General features: G+C 46.8%; 6 protein-coding genes across 6 annotated transcripts; 1 reads left to right on the forward strand and 5 right to left on the reverse strand.

The window, feature by feature from the left end:
- Window positions 1–1,259: 1,259 nt before the first annotated feature.
- On the reverse strand, window positions 1,260–1,571 carry N7495_003782 (uncharacterized protein; the record flags this gene model as incomplete). Its single annotated transcript, XM_057206433.1, has 1 exon — window positions 1,260–1,571. The coding sequence occupies one exon, from the start codon at window positions 1,569–1,571 to the stop codon at window positions 1,260–1,262; it is 312 nt and encodes a 103-aa protein (XP_057064113.1).
- Window positions 1,572–2,045: 474 nt separating this feature from the next.
- On the reverse strand, window positions 2,046–4,091 carry N7495_003783 (Leucine Rich Repeat domain protein; the record flags this gene model as incomplete). Its single annotated transcript, XM_057206434.1, has 3 exons — window positions 2,046–3,445; window positions 3,500–3,844; window positions 3,908–4,091. 3 exons carry the CDS (start codon window positions 4,089–4,091, stop codon window positions 2,046–2,048), a joined length of 1,929 nt encoding a protein of 642 aa, XP_057064114.1.
- A 2,200-nt stretch (window positions 4,092–6,291) lies between these two features.
- On the reverse strand, window positions 6,292–6,636 carry N7495_003784 (uncharacterized protein; the record flags this gene model as incomplete). Its single annotated transcript, XM_057206435.1, has 1 exon — window positions 6,292–6,636. One exon carries the CDS (start codon window positions 6,634–6,636, stop codon window positions 6,292–6,294), a length of 345 nt encoding a protein of 114 aa, XP_057064115.1.
- Window positions 6,637–8,216: 1,580 nt separating this feature from the next.
- N7495_003785 (uncharacterized protein) lies at window positions 8,217–8,450 on the reverse strand (the record flags this gene model as incomplete). Its single annotated transcript, XM_057206436.1, has 1 exon — window positions 8,217–8,450. One exon carries the CDS (start codon window positions 8,448–8,450, stop codon window positions 8,217–8,219), a length of 234 nt encoding a protein of 77 aa, XP_057064116.1.
- A 1,581-nt stretch (window positions 8,451–10,031) lies between these two features.
- Window positions 10,032–11,444, reverse strand: N7495_003786 (phosphatidyl synthase; the record flags this gene model as incomplete). Its single annotated transcript, XM_057206437.1, has 1 exon — window positions 10,032–11,444. The coding sequence occupies one exon, from the start codon at window positions 11,442–11,444 to the stop codon at window positions 10,032–10,034; it is 1,413 nt and encodes a 470-aa protein (XP_057064117.1).
- An 899-nt stretch (window positions 11,445–12,343) lies between these two features.
- Window positions 12,344–13,377, forward strand: gldB (putative glycerol dehydrogenase (GldB); the record flags this gene model as incomplete). Its single annotated transcript, XM_057206438.1, has 2 exons — window positions 12,344–12,751; window positions 12,808–13,377. 2 exons carry the CDS (start codon window positions 12,344–12,346, stop codon window positions 13,375–13,377), a joined length of 978 nt encoding a protein of 325 aa, XP_057064118.1.
- Between the last annotated feature and the right edge of the window lie 1,146 nt (window positions 13,378–14,523).

The following is a 14,523-nucleotide window of genomic DNA, read 5'->3' on the forward strand; positions in this document are numbered from 1 at the left end:
ACGCCAGCCTTTACGCGACAGAGATGTAAATAGAATGTAATTAGATAATAGAACTAAGCCTGTTCTAGTTCATCTCCTTAATGGTAATAAGAAATATGCTTCATGATAATCCTTGGATGGTCACTAATTCTGTTCATTCATTTTGAATCACTAAATAACCTTTCCTTATAAGCAAAACTTCGTCGAAGTTGGTGATCTATTGCCGATCGCAATCAAATTTCTTTTAATTCGCATGACACACCTGGGAAGCGATGAGTAAATTATTACCATCAGTCACACGGTTGTTGCGCCCACATCGCCAATGATCCCAAGGGAGCTCTCCTGTCCTTCGCAAAGGGCATATACCACTGCTGTATCACAAGCAACCTCGACGTCCGTTGACTTGCACATCATTCAAGGCAATTGAGACCAAAAATAGTCTCAACACTCTATTCCTCCTTGAGCCTCTCGAGCGAGTCGAAAGGCTTGAGAATTATCGACCAGGGGGCTATCACCCCATAAAAATCGGAGATCATTTTCACGATCGATACCGAGCTCTTCACAAGCCAGGACATGAATCTTTCCCAACTGTTTAGTCCGTGATGAAAATTCAATAAATCCGTCGCAGTGAAAGTCTGCATGGCAAAAAAGAATCCAAAAGAAGTGGATATTATATCCACTCCTACTCCTCCTAACCTCCAGCTAAACAGCCGGGACAGATTATGATCTCTTCAACTCTAGATACGTCCATCATTCATGGCACGAATGGCAATAATACTTGCTACATTACCGCGCCGGCGAGGGCTAGTATCTTCCGAGTTAAGCATGAATCTGGATCCGCTTATTCTAGCTCGACGTAGCCTGGCCTTTAGCTGCGCAGCTCGTTCTTACTGTGGACTATGTGCGTGCGCAAGGAATTGTCCACGAAGACCTTCATCTCGGCAAAATTATTCTTACAGTCCTGCCTACTTTCGACCAGCTCTCACTTGAAAACTAATATAAGAAATATGGAGCACCGGAACCAGACTTGTCCATCTAGATGACGATCCGCTACCCCCTGCGTCCCATCCCCCGGAATTGTGTCTACTAAGTATATTGCTAGTGGAAGCAAGTAAACAAATCACACTTTCAGAAACTAGGATCTTGCTTATAGACTTTGACGAAGCCCTTTCCCCTTTCAAAGAACTAAAGAACGAATCCTCCCCCGAGGCATGGTTTGAGCCAAAAAGTTTGTCATTTCTTTCACTCGGACATCTGAACTCTCGCACAAACCATATGGTCTATCGTCGCTCAAAGACCATTATTTGAAGGACTTCCTGTGACAGAGGACGACATGGCCTGTGGGCATGTTGATAGTCTCGGTATCTTGCCACTGCTGGAGCGCGTGGGGAAGCGACACTGAACTTTACCGAGGATGGTATACCAATCAACCGTAAATACTTCCGATATTGGGACGATCGGTTTGAGGATAGCGTGCAAATGCCCAGGCGAGATAAGGGCCCACCGCCGATAGATGCAGAGGAGAGAGAAGCTTCGTTCGACATGCTACGGCTGATGCTCTCATTCAGACCCCAGAATCGGCCTTCCAGCATGCAAATCTTGAGTCGGAAGGGATGGTCAAATGGGCTCTGCCTGGATATGTCAAGATTACCTTATTCTAATGCGACTAGAGAAGAATGAGTTACGAGGCATATTATACAGATAAAGTCATTAATAACAAGGCTAAGTAATGCGAATGCGCCTAATTTTCATAACACCAAACGAAGCAAAGACATACAGAATGCTATGCAAAACCAAAAGACGCGGACTGAGAGCACGAACCCGAAGCCAGAAGCTAGAATGCCGAAATTCGTAAGCAATGTTGCGCGCCACCATGCATAGACCGGATATAATCGTAACATAATCATCAAAAAATAAGGCCTAGGTAAAAAAAAAAAAAAAACTTAAAGTGAAGGCAAAATATCAGCAATAAACCAAGGGTATAAGCCAGAACAAAAAGAAAAATATTCTCAACGCAATTTCTTTTTCCCAGAAACACCAAAAATCAATGCAGAAGAGAAACGAAATCATTTCTTGAACATGTAGTGTCCGTAGAGGCCACCAACGTCGCCAACGGCCATGGGGATCTTGCGCATGCCCCACCAGCGCGCGCCCATCTTCCAGAAGCGCGCACCGTCATCAATGGGGCTGACGATCGGCAGGGATGCAGGGTCTCGAACGTACCAGCCACGTCGCCCGAGGTCCCGTACAGTCCAGCCTACAGAGACACGCTGAGTCTTTGCACGCTCGCGTAGGGGAGTGATAATCTTATCGCTGAACTCAACCACCTGCAGCGGGAAGCTCTGCTCTGACAGCAAAAGGCACGAGTTCCTGTTGAAGATAGCGCCAATAGTCATCTGTGGTACCTTGGAAAGATCTAGGTAGCACAAAGTGCTGGGAGCCGCGTTCTTGATCACATCGCCGTTGGAGTCGCGAGGTGGAGTAAAGAACGAGTTCACGTCTGTGACCGATAGGTCTGCAGAGCTCAATCCTAGTTCCTCCAGGTGCTTAGTCAGGGGGACTAAGAGTGGGACATGGTCCGAGGTAATCTTTGCACCACCCAGGTTCAGAGAGCGAAGGGTAGAAGGTAGCTTGGGCAGGAGAGCTGTCACATCCTCCTCCTCCAGAAGGCGGAACCGAGTTGCATCTGTCAGGAGGTTCAAATACACCAAAGAATTACACACGGCTGGGTGAGTGGTCAAGAACTCCACAAGAGCGGAAGGACGAAGACGGGTGCAGCGAGATACGCTCAAGTGGGTGATGCGAGCGGAGTCGGGAATGGCAAAGAGAGCAGAGTCGTTAACCTGCGTGTTGGTCAGGTCCAGGTGCGTCAAGTTGATGCACCGCGACAACACAAGATCAAACATCGGGGCTGTTATGGTGCTACATTCGTGGAACGAGAGCCGCTTCATATTTGGCAAAGTGACAGGCAGGACAGGCCCGGTTGTCAGAGCCTCCTGGAAAACCCGAGAGAAGGATTGAGTAGAGCAACCGCAGAAATCCAGCGCATTGAGGTTTCCAAGACCCATGAACAGCTTCCGCACCACCTCTGCGCTGATATCACCGTCGAGATGTTCCTGCAACAAGCATTCTTTGAGATTGGGCAACAGGTCTAGGCACTGGAGCAGCGTGCGCGATGTCAAGTTCTGGATCTCTGCATTCATCTGCTTGGTACGACCAAGACCGACAGAGGTAAAGTGGGAAAAGTCCAAGCGACGCACAAGAGTGCCTAGGGCCGGGTACTGCGACATATGACTGAGTGCCTTGGAGAAGATGACAGAGTGTGGGAAGGTCATGTTTCTGTACAGCACACCCAAGGTTGCCGCATGTAGCGTACGCGAGGCCAGAAGGCAAGAGACTAAGTCGACATTGCGTGGAGTATATCCATTAGGCGGCAAGTCAAGGGTAAGGTAAGAGATAATTTGATCTGCCGACAGGATTAGTATAGTACGAGATTTACGGGTGCGTCGATGACTCCTACCAAGAACCTCTGAGGGAAGCCTCTCGATAGTCGATTTTTGCGGTGCAATTTGCTGCGCCAGCAGCTGCTCAATCACAGGCTCGTTTGGAGGGCATAATTCTCTTCCATGGTCAGTAGTGTCCCATGCCCAACCCTTGGCCTGCAGGTTCCCGATTCCGCGGAGATCGCTATAACTGCGGCTCAAACTTTTCCCACCCAGACGAATGGATTTCCACCCCAAAAAACCACCACATGGACAACAAAAGTCAGGCGTCTGCTGTAACTCCATAAGATCCAGCTTAGGGGAATCTGTAGAATCTTTTAGAGATGGGGCGTGGTGAGTATCGACAAAGGATTGCGCAATGCCTAAAAATTAAAAAAATACATCAGCCCTAGGGAACTACAGGTTACTGATCTCGTGACACCTACCGTCAACGTCTTCTTTAATGGAACTAAAGGAGGGGCGACGGCGGCTGCTAGATCGTGACTCGTCTGGAGTGTCGCAAGGTGAGAGTGACGAGTCTCGGGAATGAGCCAGTTCACCACAGACGTCTGTGCTGAATCTAGGTAGAGCTGGCTTCGAGTGAAGAGGAGAAGGGGTGACAAAGGCCATGGTGGGAGAAATGGGGCCCTCTATAAAGGCCCCAGGTACAGGTGGATTCGTCGGAAGGTACCTTCGGGGTGGAACGCGAAAAAAAAAAAAAATAGAAAAAAGTAGTAAGAGAAATTAGACGAGCAGCTACCCCGGATTTCACTGAGCCAAAAGAGTTTCCCGGTCAATAAAGACGAGGGTTAAAGTGTTCGTAGATCGGGGGTTTTAGGGCTCGAGCGGAAAAAAAAATCGAGTAAGTGGGCGGCGGGAAAAAAAGAAGAGCAAAGCTGTTAGTCACAGAAACGGTCGAACCACTGTTGCGTGGTGTGGGAAAATTGATTTGATCCACTGATCGGGTATGACACAGGAAAAAGAATGCCACGTCTCAGGTTTAGAATTAATTCTTTGAAGGAAGAGTGGAGAGTAAGGGAATGATAGAGAAGGATGTGAATTGACGGTGGCGCAGGATGTTCTTTGATCTACTAGAGTTTAAAGCGGCCAGAGACGGTTAGACGATAAGATTTCCCCTGCAGTCTGCATCTGGCATGGCGTCATAGAAGTTTAGCAATCAATGATGAACACATCAACAAATACTCCGTAAACAGATAGAATATAATGTAATAATACTCAGTGACTAGTTAGTAGATTATCCACAGTATTAACTACGTCTATGGTGTTACTTCCTAAGAGAATCCTCACACATACATCGTAGTACGTAAGGAACCTACTTCGGATAAACAAGTCTCCGATTGCTCCGTACTGCTCTTTCTCCATCAAGGATCATAGCGCAATGTCAGCTGGATCCATCTTTCTTTTTACCTAACTTTTACCTCTTTTCCTTCACCATTATTGGTCTCAACCACCGATCATGTGGGGTCTGGATTTTCATTAGGTAAATTTTTTATACTCTTGGAGTTATGTGTAACTAAAACTCTTTGGTTCTCTTCCAGACAATATTTTTAAATTCATTTGACAACTCGACGTCAAACTCCAGGATTAGTTTGTTAGAGCATTTCGAGTATCAATTGGCCACCACTCGACGATCTAGTTATCCATGGTCAGATGGCACGTAGTTCTATATAGTTCAGACACCCCTTGCCAAGGCCCCGGCTTTTCCTTATTTCAAGTTAAGATAAGTCTTTTAAAATGGCCTGAGGAGCACATTCTCGATATTATTACGCAATATGACACCATGCATAATATTCTTCAATTTCACCAATAGTCACTTATAGGTCATCGGGGACAAATTCATGAAGTGGAGTGAATCATAGGCCATTTTCTATGATTTTTCATTAATAAAATAGGGGAAAGGAGAACGAGAGACCTTTATATTGAGGTGGAATCCGGGGATGCGGGGACAGCCTAAACTATAAAAGCCTTAGTGTACGTACTTTTGTGAACCACGTGCCCACGTGCCGTTTGTCTTTAGGGTTCCAAGGTTCGTGACGACCCGTTGTATTACCTGAGATCATGTCCATACCCCAGATTCTTGGGATAGAGAGATGTCTTTAAACTCCGGTGTACTTTTATCTTCTTATCTCTGCATGGCTCCAAGACAACATTCAAGACGCCAGCACCTTCCAAGGTTGCTCCATAGGTCCCAATGATTACTTCTTACATAGAGCTCAAAATCAAGAATAGCTCAGCTCAGATTCGTTCCAGCTTTCTGTTATGATTGACTGAGTTGACGACTTGAATACCACCATCCATCATCCCATTCTTTCTTTTCCCTTCTTTATAAATCCATCTGTTGAACCCCTCACTCTCATCCAGGTGGCTTCCAACACTCGGTCACGTCCGTCTTTGCACAAAAGCCCGGCTGGAGACAATTTCCACTCGGATGACAACCTTGGAACCCTTATGCAGGTGAACAGGGATATGACCACACAATATGCCAAAACCACGCCATTGTCACAGAGAAGATCTAATTTGACATCTGGGATTCTCATAGTTACAATGCTGGTAAAGAATCCAGAAAAAGGCTGCAACAAAAGCCCCGAAATCCATCAAAGAATTTAAAGAAGCCAAAATTGCGGGCAAAACAGCTAGGAAAGCAGCAAAGGTCAACATGGACAATAAGGCACAGTTAGAGGATATGAAGTAGCCGGAGTATCTAAACAAGAAGGCCGAAGATCCGGAGCTAAAGCACAAGTGTACCCTCAGTGACTCTATGATCTCTACACGCTTGAGTATTTGAGAAGGTTGCTCGCTGTTCTTACCTTCAACTTCCCTTGAGGTTAAAGGTGGTCTTTTTTGTGCCTGAGGCATCAATATCCACCCAAGAAGTGGCGGGTTTAGCTGCAGCGGCAGTAGCTGTGGGGCGTATGCTCCGCATCGGCATGGCGCCTTCCGAGGGGCCATATCGCAGGAGGTTCATTATGTCCTCAAAAAAATTGGTTGCCAGCGCCACATCCTCTGACTTGGTAAGGGAGGCAGGAAAATTATCAAGGGCGGCTGAAATGCCAGTCAAAACTGCCTGGTTGGTTTTGGCCGCGCGGTCAGCATCTTCGAGTTTTGCGCGGATGGAGGCCGACACATTGACAGTTGTTCCGACGGGGCGATGCATCGAATCAGCAAGGCCAGCGGCGGGCTGGGCATTGTTTCTCTTTGGCAGTCGGATGTTTTAGGGCGTTGCGAGGCCCGATGATCGCGTGTATCATATCAAGCGTTTTCAAGTCCTGCGAAAGGAACTGGCGAAAGGGCGACGAGCACCATTTCCGCCGTTTACAAGAGCCACGAGGGTCCTGCGCATTCGGAAAGGAGTTATCGAGAGGAGTGAACGAACTTCTCCTGAACTGGTCCAGGGGCCCAGAGCAGAGGTTAAATCTTTTGATGAAGTTTCGTTGGGGGATATAAGATGTATATGGGCCGGGTAGAACTTGGGAAACAATGAATAAACATCGCCAAAGCCTACTTAGGAACTATGTTACTCATCCTAAATAGTCGCTCTTTGCCGTAAATTTCACGGCTCAAGGAAACGTATTATACATATGGCAGAATTTTTAGATACTCTATCCACGGGGAACATCTAGTGTCTGGTGACCAAACGTCAGTTCCTGGTGTTCCGGTCTAGGAGACATCACCACCTACTCCGTGGGGTGGTTTCATGGTGAATATATTCACTGATTTTCTCAATCCAGTCAACCCCAGATGGCTGACCACTTGAAGCTTTAACAATCATATCACAGTTGACCAATATTTGCCAGCATTAATCTAAGTACCGCACTAAATATTCTCTATTAGAGGGATGTAGTGGATCACGTGGCACTTTTGCAGTTGCTCTGGGCGCGTAGTCGGCAAGGTCCATGATGTCGATAACAAGCTCAGCTGGAAGCTTCTAGAGCAAGAACTGTTGTTCATAGGTGAAGTCGGAAGCTGTTGGGACATGGCTACTGTTGTATTCTCTGGTGTGAGAAATTCATCGAATGGTACTAAACCATAGTAATTTCCCCTCGGTATATGTAGCTCTTGAAGCCAATAGGGTTGGTTCTCTGCTGCGACCTGGGGCCTTGGGCCTTTAAACTGGTCTCCGCCTATACCAAAAAGTCTCTATGAAGATATGTGCTGATGTCTGACGACCCTTGCTGTACAGTCCCTCATCATACGTTGATAAATTATTGTATGATGATAGTCACTTTCTTCTGTTTTGCCGGCTGCTTTATTCCATGTCTCTGGTAAACAGTATAGCAGGTAAGACAAATATATGCTGAGATCATCTTTTCCATAAGGTCGCCCCAATCAACATTAACAGATACAGGCCATTTCTCCTAGATAGTATTATTAAGTAAATGGCTTTTCTGATATTCCACTTCTTTTATATAAATCTCCGGAAAACCTACCTCAGGGAAATGTTCTTCAAAACCAAATCCATAATCCCAAGTACATAGACATAATCTTCAGAAGGACAAGCCTAAAGAATCGGCTTCATCTTATTAGTTATAGTAAGAGCCTTTGTTACCTCCGAGACATAGAAGAGAGGCCAGAACTTGCGGCAGAACTCGGAGTATGACTCTGCTCTACTATTATCATTACGGCAAAAGGCCGAGAACTGTCTGGCTTTCATAGAAATCGGGAATCTATAAGTATCACAAGAGGTTTCAGAATATTTGCACCATCGCGGAATAGTTGGACCAATCTTTTCAATGGCTACATCACTAAGTAGCATGTCTGTAGGCGCTTTATCGATGGTGCCGTATATTTAGGATAATTCTTTAGCTCGCGCTCCGAAGAATCAGTGATGGCTTTCGTAAGAGCCTCGGTGAAATAGATCAACTCTGAAGTCTGAACCTTGATCCGGAGGCTGATGTTTGTAGGCATATAATCTGTTGTGGCTTTATTGTCCCAGGCTCCTAGCCCACGCAACATGATAGAAGGTGCCATGGTATTATGTCTGCATTATGAGCCATTATCGCGTAAACGCCACCGATAATAAGAAGAGAATTTCTGCGAAGTAAAGAGAAAAGGGTTTAAAGGTGCAAGAATGTTAGGGCTTTTTAAAGAAAATAGTCAAGGGCGAGGAAAACTTTAAAGGAGCTCGAAACTCCATACTAAGAGGAGAACGAACCAACTGATCTGAGCACCAGAAACCCCGGTGGTAGAACCGACGGTGGACCCTCCTGCAGACCCATAGGGGCCAGTCGGAATGAAAGAAATGTAAGAATTAAAGCAAATGCCTAGCCGGAAGATAGACTACCGCAAGTACTTACTCAGCGAGCCCTTTTTAAAGCACCCTTGACATGAATGCTGGATACATTTGAGTGAGTCAAGCAACCAAAGGCGCAAATCTCTTTGTAGTACACCACCATCTAGTTACATCTAGAAATAGGCATAGGTTTGGTTTTAGATTCTAAACCAAACTAGACCAGACCCAAATAGCTAGTGCTTATCTGTTTCACTTGTACTCCAAGCGAAGCGCGCTAATAATGAGGCATGCGGGCGAGGACGCGATCAACTAGCCTTAATGGCGTTCTCTGGAGAAGAGCGAGAAACCAATTGGATCCATGGATCCTTGACTCGGGATGCGCCCAGAGCATCACATATAAGAAAGGCGACTTCTTATATACAAGGAAACGAATAACGCATTCAACGCATACTAATATCGATCAGCAACAGGGGAAGAAGTCACAACTGATAGCAATTGATTGGTGAACGGCGATGATAATAATTAGCTGAGATTGGTGCCTGTAACAATAATCATATACAGTAATGCTACCCTCGGACTTTCTTTATCGCTTCCAAGAAAGCACTCTGGCTCTTCTTCACGCCATAATCTGTGGCGATTTTGTTTCCTAACCATGCCCGGTAGATAAAGCCGCACCAGGCTACGGCTTAGTTATCTACGGTCAATTTGACTAACTAGAGCAAACTACACAAAGCACCGACCATGGTAATAGGGATGTCATCGCCCGAGTTTGGCATAGCTATAACTAACTAGGTCCGTAAAATGGAATGAATGTGCATCCTTCATAGCCTCAAAGAACCTTGAAAGTCAGCTCACTTTCTAATGTGAGCATCAAAATGAGACCGTATTAATGAATTAACGATGAATTTCAAAGATACGCAGGTATATGGCATATACTGAAAATTCAAAATTGAGGAGTAGTAAAGTATATTGAAATATAATCGAACCAATGCTTCTACTTTATTCAAGCGGATGGAATGACAGTGGATATCAGAAGTCCTAAAGCCCAGGAACCCCAAAAATCGACCCAGAAAGTAATTGGGGACATGCCAAGAAAAACACAAAAAGCCAACGCAAGTCTATATGTGTGATGAAAGCGAAGTTGACAAAAAAACAGATTAAGAAAACGCCATGGGGAAAGGAAATCCCATTCCTAACCCAGCAGGTTCACACTTTCAAGTGGATATTGTGGTTGAGTAAAAACGGTCGTTCAGCGTGACAAAAAATGGGTTGAGTCGCAGTTTCTTTTGCTGGGGTCGTAAAAACAAAGAAAATGCCGTTTACTCAATGGCGGAAGTGGCCTCACCGTGCAGAACGGGATTAACCTTAGGGTTCCACTTGAGCTTGAAGTCTTGACCAAGCTCCTTGCGTACGGCGGTCTTGACAGCCTCTAGTACGTTGGGGAAGACACCGAAGTTGGCGGGGTTGTTTGGGTCGTTGTCGCCGCCCTGGAACACACCAGTGCGAACTAGACAAGTGTTCCAACCGTACATGTTACCACCGCAGATGTCGGACTGAGGGTTGTCACCAACCATGTAAATGTTCTTAGGAAGGAGTTTCTCGTTGTGGAGCTCCTCCATCCACGCCTTGAGAACCTCGTCGGCGTAGGTGTAGGTTGCGCGCTCGGGCTTGCCGTAGACTACACGCTCAAGATCAACACCTGTCAGAGTCTTGTACTGAGCTTCGATGGAGATACGGAAGAGACCCTGGGTCAGGCGGGGTGGGCCCTTGTGGTCGGTAGGGAACATCAAGTCACCCTGAGAGAAATAGACGGGAATACGGTTAGCAACGGGGTCCTTGGCGCGGGTGCCGAGCTGACCATCTTCTGATAAGAGCAAATCCAAGATAATCTGCATATCAGTGGCATAATCGCGGGAATCGGCGAAGACCAAGATAGCATCAAACTTGATCTTAGAGAAGTCGCGGGGTTTAGCCTCAGCACGCTCCTCTTCAGAGAAGCAGCGCCAAGGGGAGACAGTAGGGTCCCATGCAAGGATATCCTTAGGGTGCACCACATTCTTGAAACCATAGCTCTCAGCTACCTCACGGATCTTGAATCCTTCACCACCGCAAACCAGGACAGTGTCATAGTACTCAGCCAATGCCTGCATGGGAGTGTGGGACTGGATGAACTGATCCGTAGAAATGGGGCACTTGAGAACCTCGGTGAGTTGCGCACAGCGTTCAACCTCAGTCTTACCACCACCATTAGTCAACAGAATGTAAGGGATCTTGATGCCAAGCTCGTTATCGCCGTTGAGCATCTTCAAAGCCTCAATGGCCTCGGGGATCGCCTCGTTGCCGTGTGCCAGCACACCATCGATATCAAAAGCAAAGGCCATGTTCTTAGCGGCATCCACCTTCTCCTTGGACATGTCCTGGATCTGGGAGGCCAGGATGTCTCGGGAAACTGATGAAGCACCAGGCCGCTTAGCAGTAGACAGGCGGGAGAGGCGGGGTGAGCGAGGGATGGGCAGCGATGTGCCAAATGAGTTACGAGAGCCTCGGCGGTCCTTCGTGGACGGCGACAAGCTCAAATTGTGCATGAATCGAGCGGCATCGCTAATGGCGCTACGGGTAGCGGGGATCTCAATGGTGTTGCCATCTGAGGGAATAGCGATGGGAGCACCAGAGTGAGATTCGCCGGTAGGGGCAGCCTCAACAGCGAGATCAGCGTCGTCAATGTGAGCCATAATGGATAGATATGCGGGAGTAGGATGATCTATAGGATATAGAGATTGGAAGAAGTCACCGACGAAGTATATGACCAGGACGCAAAAGGGAGACTGAGGATGAAGAGAGAAATAAAACAGTTTCCACACGGGAACAGAGGGCGTATATATAACAAATCAGAACTATCTCGATACTGGCTGGTCTCAATTGGCAAACTGAAAACAAAAGTGGCATTATCTGAGCATTTCGACTGGTGCAGACATAGGGGGGTGGGGATCCACTCATTGGGTGTGATCCTTCCTGAGAATTATCGTTATTAGTTAGGCATTGGTATTTCTGTAGAACATTTGGCACATTTTGGCCCATTTGGCGTTAGCAGGATTCAAAAGTGGTTGAGGGCTTGAGGTGGAGAGGTGAGGGTGGATATTGTGTATAAGGTACCTGCGTCATAGTGACTGATACGGTATTTCTCCGTGTACCATGTACACCGCGACCCTCTGATGAGCCACTGATAAGGATTATTGATTGGATAGTCTAGTTTCGGTGGTCAGCATTAGTCCACTCGTTTAATGGTAATAAATGAAAGATATTAATGATTGGATGAGAGCACGGTTCGCCCATGGAACGGTATGAGATCGATGGAGACGATGACGATCGAAATGGAGCCAAACGCTCAAAACACTGTTTCGGATAGAATGATGTCATTTCAAAATTACCGAAATTCAGATAAGTTCGAGACATCCGTATTCCCAGGTCACGTTGTTTGAGTAGAAATAGAGCGCCAAAGAACGAAGAAGCTACACCAATTACCCCTCATAACCCCCACTCATCGTCATCGCTTTGACCCCCCACCATAACGCACCTCATTTCTTTTCTCTCTTCCTTCTACTTCCTCTTCAATATATTCAATTGATTCAAAATGTCTAACGGAAAGACCTTCACATTGAGCAACGGGGTTAAGATCCCCGCTGTTGGCTTCGGTACCTTTGCTAGTGAAGGTTCCAAGGGCGAGTCTTATCAGGCTGTCACTGCTGCTCTCCAAATTGGATACCGTCACTTGGATTGTGCTTGGTTCTATATGAATGAGGAGGAGGTCGGTGAAGCTATTCGTGATTTCTTGAAAGCGAACACCTCCGTCAAGCGTGAGGATATCTTCGTCTGCACCAAGGTCTGGAACCACCTGCACCGTTACGAAGACGTTCTCTGGTCGATCGACAATTCTCTGAAGCGCCTGGGATTGGACTATGTCGATCTATTCTTGGTTCACTGGCCCATTGCTTCCGAGAAGGAAGACCAGGAAACCCCCAAGATTGACTCTAATGGACAGGTATGGAAGCTTCCATATACTCAAGATTAATATCTCGTTGCTCACAATTTATCTAGTATGTTATCCTCAAGGACTTGACTGAGAACCACGAGACCACATGGCGCGCCATGGAGAAGTTGTACGAGGATGGCAAGGCCAAGGCCATCGGTGTGTCCAACTGGACCATCCCCCAGCTGGAGGCTATGGCCAAGTTCGCCAAGGTCCAGCCCATGGTCAACCAGATTGAGATCCACCCCTTCCTGCCTAATGACGAGCTTGTCAAGTACTGCTTCGACCACAACATCTTGCCTGAGGCCTACTCTCCCCTGGGCTCCCAGAACCAAGTGCCCACTACCGGTGAGCGAGTCGCTGAGAACGCGACACTAAATGCCATTGCCGAGAAGGGCGGCAACACTTTGGCCCAGGTGCTGATTGCCTGGGGTATTCGTCGTGGTTACGTTGTGCTTCCCAAGAGTTCCAACCCCAAGCGCATTGAGTCCAACTTCAAGAGCATCGAGCTTAGTGACGAAGAGTTTGAGGCTGTCAACTCTGTGGCCAAAGGCCGTCACTTCCGTTTCGTGAACATGAAGGACACCTTTGGTTACGACAACTGGCCTGCTGAGACCGCCAACAACACTTCTGCTTAAATGTGGAACAAAATTATGTAACAGGGCGAAATTTTTAATGAAACAGACGCAATATAAATGACCTGGCTCCAATTACCAGACACACTACGCAACATTTGAATTACCTTTCCTTAATACCTCGTAGATCCCAAGTAACTAGAAGAATGTACAGCTAGATTCCACGCTAGACCACCTCAATACGTCGTAATTCGCTACCCAGGTAGACTGAGTAAAACGTAAGGTTCAGAGAACGGGATCTTCATGAATATTACCTGTTGCAATCTCGGTATTGTGTAAACGAAGTAGTTTCCGTTATCAGAGGGTAAGGGAAATAAAAACTTCCTTTACTCCGTGCCTACTCCGTACTCCAACCCCCCAATACCAACAACCTTGGAAGCACTAACACCAAAGCAGTCAAAAATATACTTAACCCCCCCCCCCCCCCCCCCCCCCCCCTAATCCTTACAGGTTACACCGTTCCTGAAGGCTGATGGAAATTAAAAAATAAAGGTTAAGGTTACAACCCAGGGAGCACATTGCTCCGTATGAACATCGTCATCCCGCGTGTGGCTCGCAGCTCCTGCGCCACTAGTACGGAAAGGCCCCCAGGCTTCAATTATTGGTCTTTCCCCAAGACAGAATAGCGTATTCTGTCAAGGAGGCGGGAGAATTCGGAAAATGTATTGGCTGGTGGGCAGATTCGGGAGACTGCGCAACACCGAGGCCGAAAGGAGATAGTTCGGATACAAGGCTGGTGGGCCTGAATAGATTCCTTGGTTCAGGTTCTTGTACTTCCAAGATTGACCGTATGATTTACATCGTTAATCAAATGGTCGACTAGGATAGCAGCTATAGAGCACTCGCTATATAGTTACCTATTCAAGCTGAGGTTATTACTCTTGGTGCAAGGATTTCCGTACACGTTTCATTATGTGGTTCAGGTATCCAGTCATCTCTATAAGTATACCCCGCTGATTGGGTTCACACTCTGCTGTTCTCCACGTACTCCGTCCCTGTTAGTGGTGAAGAAGATTAGGTATGGAGTAGTTCAACGTGTTCGGGATTTAAATGCCTCAGTTGGAGAGAAACTTCGTATTTTTCGTGTCCCTGTTAGGGTTTGAGCACGGAGTACAGAGTATAGACATCTTAATTGGGATAGGCCCATTA

Source organism: Penicillium taxi (genome assembly GCF_028828555.1).
Source record: "Penicillium taxi strain IBT 34144 chromosome Unknown utg000003l_segment0_segment0, whole genome shotgun sequence".
Lineage (NCBI taxonomy): Eukaryota > Fungi > Ascomycota > Eurotiomycetes > Eurotiales > Aspergillaceae > Penicillium > Penicillium taxi.